At 42.0% G+C, this 6,808-nt stretch overlaps 1 protein-coding gene across 5 annotated transcripts in view; it reads left to right on the top strand.

Annotated features, from left to right (window-relative positions):
• slc4a5b (solute carrier family 4 member 5b) overlaps positions 1 to 6,808 on the top strand; it is a 44,302-nt gene that overhangs the window by 4,719 nt on the left and 32,775 nt on the right. For all 5 annotated transcript variants that reach the window (XR_004948822.1, XR_004948821.1, XM_024299034.2 and 2 more), the window contains exons 4-5: positions 1,746 to 1,840; positions 3,936 to 4,145. Coding sequence is in view for 3 of the 5 variants with exons in the window: in XM_024299034.2 (XP_024154802.1) it covers positions 1,777 to 1,840; positions 3,936 to 4,145 (274 nt within the window). In the remaining 2 variants the exon portion in view is untranslated. The remainder of the gene's footprint in view (positions 1 to 1,745; positions 1,841 to 3,935; positions 4,146 to 6,808) is intronic.

Here is a 6,808-nt window from a genome sequence, read left to right as displayed (position 1 = left end):
TAAAGCACACATCTTAACCATGATTATCTTTAAAGTAACTAAAAACTAGATATGTAGTATTACCGGCGAGAAGGATAGTGTGAATGCTGTAAACACTGAAGCTGATAGCCAGCTGAAATATAATTTTAATGCCAAATTAGCATAAAAATAAATGTTAAAATGGCCAAAACAGCTAGCATGTCAGTGAAATATGAGCTAAACTCCAAATTACCCTAAAAAAATGAAAAAAGTCCAAAGCCAGCCAAAATAGCTAGCGTGTAGCTGAAACATTAGCTAAACTCTAAAATAGCCTAAACAACTGAAAAAATAATAGTTTAGCCAAAATAGCTAGCATGTTGGGGAAAAATTAGTTAAACTCCAAATTAGCCTAAAAAACTGAAAAAAAGTCCAAAACTCGCCAAAACAGCTAGCATGTAGCTGAAATATAAGAAACTCCAAATTAGCCTAAAAAACTGAAGAAAATCCTAGTTTAGCCAAAATAGCTAGCATGTTGGGGAAATATTGGTTAAACTCCAAATTAGCCTAAAAAAATAATAAATTAGCCAAAACAGCTAGCACGTAGCTGAATTATTAGCTAAACTCCAAATTAGCCCAAAAAACTGAAAAAAGTCCAAAACTAGCCAAAATAGCTAGCATCTAGCTAAAATATTAGCTAAACTCCTAAAAGCCTAAAAAAACTCAATAAATACCAAAATCATCCAAAAAGGCTAACAGAATTCCATTATAACTTTCAACTTTACGTCAATCAGACTCTATATAATATAAAGTAACGACTAATCGACTATTAAATAATTTTAATATTCGATTAGTCGACTCATCGTGGCAGCCCTTGTAATTCCTGCTCAGGTGGATCAGGTGTGTTCAGTCAGTCAGACACTGGGTTCACTCAAACCAGATCAGAACGAATTAGGATCAGCTCCACATCGACCTCTGTCTTCTGCGTCACATAAATGCTGCTGATGATGGGGATCCCAAAATGTTTCCGCTGCGTTTCTGAGCGTCAGTCTGCTGCTGGGGGTTTTCCATCGAGTTTCTCGCCATCGATCCGTGGACATGCGCGCTGCCATATGTGGGCCTGTGAGGGGCGGGGCCGCGTTCACGCCGCTGAACGGCCAGCAGGATTCCCTGATCCCAGAGGAACCAGAAGATTGTTACAAAAGTTGACATGTTAGACATACTAAAGCCCCAGAGTGAATGTGTTCACGTGGGTGATAGGACTGGTACAGAGAAGCACATTTACCATTTGAAGTGGAATTATTGGAATAGTCTGTGAGTCCCAACTGTTGTTACAGGTGGATACAGGCTGTCTGTGGGTGTAAAGTGGTCTGACCTGTACGCAGGTGACCTGCAGGGTCAGTGAAGACGTAGAGAGAAAATGTTGATGGATTTTGTTTTCTATGGGTCGTAATGGACACTTAAACAACATGTAAGGGGAAGTTGGTGAGAAGTGGTAATAACTTCCATTACCTTTATGAATATTTCATGATACACTCCCCACACATGAAAATGGTACGTTCCATTTTAATGACGTCCCTTAAGGCGGTCGTACCATCCTCTGGGAAACTAAACGACCCTTAAAATGCAGCTACTTCTCTCCATGACCCTCCACTGCCCTGTATGACCTAAAAACCCACAAGTTCTCCTGGAGATCCTGCTGATATGAGGTGGAACGGCAGCTTTGGTCTCCAATTCAGAAACCTATTTCTAAGAATCTAACATCCGTCTGGTTCTGTTTTGTGTTCCAGCTTCTTCCGGTTTCCGCTCACCTTCCTCAGGATGGACCATCAGGACTGGCAGCGTGGACGCAGCAGAGGTCACAGGCACTACGACGATGATGATGGTGAGGTCGACCGGCTTCAGCTGCTTTAGATCTTCTGTAGTCAGACTGGAGAAAACTCATCAGGAATTTCCTTAGGATTCATGTTCATATCCTTGTTAAACCTTAGACCACATGTCGAAGTCAAGGCCCGGGGGCCGGATCCGGCCCTCCAGATCATTTTATTTTATTATTAATGACGATGTTAGGGCTGCATGGTGGCGCAGTGGTTAGCGCTCTTGCCTCACAGCGAGAAGGCCCCGGTTCGAATCCCAGCTGGGACCTTTCTGTGTGGAGTTTGCATGTTCTCCCCGTGCATGCGTGGGTTTTCACCGGGGACTCCGGCTTCCTCCCACCGTCCAAAAATATGCTTCATAGGTTAATTGGTGACTCTGAATTGCTCCTAGATGTGAATGAGAGTGAATGAGTGTGTGATTGAGGCCCTGAGACAGACTGGCGACCTGTCCAGGGTGTACCCCGCCTTCGCCCGTCAGTAGCCGGGATAGGCTCCGGCACCCCCGCAACCCCGAAAGGGACAAAGCGGTCAAGAAAATTGATGGACCCGATGTTATCTTGAGCTCATTTCTAACTTGTATAATTTTATTCTGGAATAATATTCCTGCCTTTTTATTACTTATAATTATGTTAAAAAGTTTAAGTTTTTAAGTTTTGAAAATTGTCATTCTATTAGATTTTTGGACTATTTTGGGATTTACTAAGATTTTCCAGGCTATTTCAGAGTTCAGCAAATATTTCAGCTACATGCTAGCTGTTTTGGCTAATTTGGGCTTTTTTTCAAGTCTTTTAGGCTGTTCTCAAGTTTAGCCATTTTTTTCAGCAACATGCTAGCTGTTAGCCAGCATGCTAGCTTTTTTATAGCTTTTTAAACGCAAATTTGGGATTTATCTAATATTTTAGCCGGCTATCAGCTTCAGTTTCTTTGACTATTATCTTTTTAGCATTTTCAGCTTTTAGTTTTGCCGTTTTCAGCTTTCAGTTTCAGAATTTTTCAGCTATTAGCTTAAGCATTTTCAGCTACTAGCATCAGTGTTTTCAGCTATCAGCTTCTGCGTTTTTAGCTATTAGATTCATCATTTTCAGCTATTAGCTTCAGAATTTTCAGCTATTGGCTTCAATGTTTTCAGCTTTAGCATTTTTAGCCATTAGCTTCAGCGTTTTTAGCTATTAGCTGCATCGTTTTCAGCGATTAGCCTCAGCACTCTCTGCTATTAACTTCAACATTTTCAGCTATTTGCTTCAGAATTTTTTAGCTATTAGCTTCAGTGTTTTTCAATATCAGATTCAGGGTTTTCAGCTATCAATTTCAGCATCTTCAGTGGTCAAATTCAGCTTACAGCATTCACACTATTATTACCACAGGTAATGCTATATATATCTAGTTCATAATTACGTTAAAAATTTGCGGTTTTAAATTTTTTAAAATGTAGTTTTCGTGTTTAATAAATGTTTTTTTCTTTTCTTCCCGCGACCTGAGGTGTGTTTTGGATTTTTTCCCGTTGTGTGACCGACTTTGACCCCCCTGACTTAGACAAAAAACCTTGTGCTAAACACAGTCCATTGGTTTAGAATAGGGGTGGGTGAACTGCGCCCCAGGGGCCATATAAATGATTTGGATTACACGTTTTGTTTTTTTCCCCTGTAGTTCTGGTGTGTCTCCACAGATGGCGCACTACAGATAAATTCACTTTGTTTTTCCAATATTCATGTGCGAATTCCAGGTCTTTTTTCTGATTATTCCAACACCATAATAACGCAGCATTTCACTGAATGAGTTTTTTCCTGACGGACTTTATGAACCCTTAAGTGAAAATGGCTCTAATATGAGAATAAAAACCAAAGTTTAGAAAAAAACTCAAAAATCTTCAGTTTTAAAGTTATTTCCAATTAAGATTAAGGCGTGTTTTAGCCAAATCCTGTGTTATTTCTTTCTTTTATGAGGTGAATTACCAAAACTTGCAAAAATCTGCTTCTGTTCCGGCCCTTCTGACAAATTTTTGAACGTTTTGTGGCCCCCGAGTACTAAAGTTTGCCCCATCCCTGGTTTAGAAGGTCCAGAACCAGAGGCGCCCCCTCAGTCTCAGAACCTTGTGTCTTCCAGAAGCTCAGCCCTTCTACATCGGCGTTCCCGCTTCCCACAGAAGGAAAAGGCGCAGACATCACTCTCACGCCAGCGAGGCCGACCGCGACTCCAGACACGGCCCCTACGAGCACCACGAGCCCTCCCACCGAGGGCGTTACCACGGCAACGAGGAGCACTACGAGGACGACGAAGGCAGCCTGCTGCCCCAGGAGCCCGCCGACCCCTCAGGTCAGAACCGAAAACCTCGCGGTGTGGCGTGCTTTGGTTGTAGCTCTGAAAGGCTTTTGGAGCCTTCAGGAGAAACCAGGATGATCTGATGAGCCTCATCCATCACCTCTGAGAGGGTTCAGAGGAGGAAGACTACGGTGGCCCTGAAGGCCAAATCACACCAACTAATCACTTAAAAACACACAGATGACAACAACTGAAATAGCAAAACAAATGATAAAAAATTAGAATAAAGTTTGGAAATTAAAACATTCAAAGAACCAAAACACAATTCCAAGAAAATGAAACAAAATAAAAACGAGACGTTTCAGAAAATATTTTCCGGTTTTGGCAAAAAAGAAAAATATTTAGGAAAGAAAAGTCACTTAAAGAAATAAGAAATAAATGAAAGATTGTCTTTTCTCCATCAGTATTTAGCACATTCTGGATCTGCTACATGTCATAGACCTGAATTAGTCTGCCAACATTTGAAAAAAACTAACATCATTTAGTCAGTGACATCCCATAATACCAATCACTCCCAGTTTATTATTTTGTGTCATTTGTTTTACTTTTTCTTTTGATTTCTGTAAAAATCACTTCAGTTTTCCCAAATGTTTTATTTTGTTCAGTGTGATTTTTGGAAATTTTCTTTTGATTTCTTAAATGTAATATTGTGTTTTCTATTGTTATTATAATTCCTCTTTACTTTTTTATTGCATTATTTACAAAGTCATGATTGTTCGAAGTTTTAGTAAAACAGAAAACTTTATCATGCATGCCTAAAGTTAAAAATAGAGCCTAAAAATCATTCCTTTGTACCTCAGAAGAGGAAAATCACAGGAGGAAATAGGATTTAAATGTATTTATTATTGTTGAATTTAATTTATAATTATTTTATAATTAGAATAATGCAAACACGCAATTTGAGGTCCTGCAGTGTGATTTTTGTGTCTTCCAGCACCTCAGATTCATCATTGTCTTAACATTGAACTCTGCCGCCTGAATCGCGTTCAAACGCAGCATAAGAACCAAAGCCTGAAGCGAACCACAGGACAAGTCCTGCACTTCCAACAGATGACCCCTTGGTGGTGCTGTTTCCTCCAACGAGTTCTGATCAAGAGGGAAAAAGCAGTCAGAATAAGACCAGGTCCTGCTGGTTCTCTCTGATCCAGAACTCCTCACTACACCACAGATACCTGCAGACATGTTCACCTGCTGGTTTGTTCCTCGCTCGTCTTTGAGCGTGTTTGTGTTTTCGTTTGTACGAAAGTGTTCTAAGATTTCAGGTAAAAACCAGAGATGATCCTCTAAAATGCTACAGGTGGCAGAGTTTTTCAAGATAGCTGCTCTTGTGGGTTTTCTTGAGTCCCGGACGTACTGGTGGTGACCACTGCAGTATCTGTGTCCGTTTTGGAGATAAGTCCAAATAAAGTCGATTTATTTTGATTCTCAGCACAGGTCAGGCGTGGAGCAGCTGATACATGCTGATCATTTTGACTCATAAAGTCTCATTAGTGATCGCCGTGCTCTGATGGCACAGCGTGAACATAAAGTTATGAGTTTTGGTCCTCTTGATTAGTCTGTTTCCTTTCACACTGCTGTCAAACCACATCAGAGTTCAGTTGCATGCTAACGTGCACTCTTGTGTTGGTTTGTTTGGTTCACATCAAGGTTCAGGTGAGTTTCCACACCTGACAAAGGAACCAGACTATGGAGACTGTGGTTGGAACAACAGAAAACCATAATAGTTTGTTTTTCAGTGCTGCCTTTTCTACTTCATGAAACACCTTCAGACTTCTCCAGGTGTGCTGTAACACGGATCATTACCTGCAGCTGTGACCATCTGTGGGTGGGACCCTTTTTAACCCATTACACAAAGTCAGTTCAGACAGAAGAAAAAGGTTCAGGTCAAACGGTTGGTTTTGTGGTTGACCGGTTCCGGTTTCACCTGGGGAATCGTGTGGGATGGTTTGTTTCAGCGTCTGACCTGGTCTGACGGCGGCTGTGAGGCAGATAATCCATACGTGTTCTTGTGCTAACAGAAGCGTATGGGAGTATTTCTGTGAGTATTTCTGCCGCATGGCTGCTGTTTTCCAAGGGGCCGTGAAGTCTGAAGCCCGTAAGCTGATTAGAGGTGAGGAACTGTGAGCCGTGCGTGAGATGGTGAACTGTACGTGCACGTTTGCCTCAGTTCTCTCCTTGGTGGAGGGTTTGAGGCTCCGGTGTCGGACTCTGAGGGAGACGCGGCGTTGGCGAGGACGTCCTTCCTTTCCTGGACGCTGAGCACGAGTGTGTGGAGGGCACTCGAGCTCCCCGTGGAGCGTGTCGCCGCCTCTTCTTTGCTGCTTTGCACATTTTTGAGGATTTCCACCACAGCTCACAGACCTCCTGTGACCAGCCGAAAGGTGCAGGAACTAAACGGCAGACCCGCCGGGTCAGCTGATCTGTGATGGCCGAGGCGTAATCGCAGATAACTCTGGAAAAACAAACTGAACAGAGGAAAAACTGTAGAGATGAGCTGAGGACTTTCAGCTTTAAGAAGACAGAAAGCTGATTTCCTGGAGAAACTCGAGGATTCTGGACCTTAGACCGCCCAATCAGAGATCCGGAAAGCTTCAATGATGGCTTCCTGGCAAACGTTACCTGGATCCCAAATAGGTAAAGATGAAGATAAATAGGAC

Source organism: Oryzias melastigma, linkage group LG12 (assembly GCF_002922805.2).
Source record: "Oryzias melastigma strain HK-1 linkage group LG12, ASM292280v2, whole genome shotgun sequence".
NCBI lineage: Eukaryota > Metazoa > Chordata > Actinopteri > Beloniformes > Adrianichthyidae > Oryzias > Oryzias melastigma.
The sequence above is the reverse complement of the archived record's forward strand: the minus strand, read 5'-3'. Positions and strand labels throughout refer to the sequence as shown.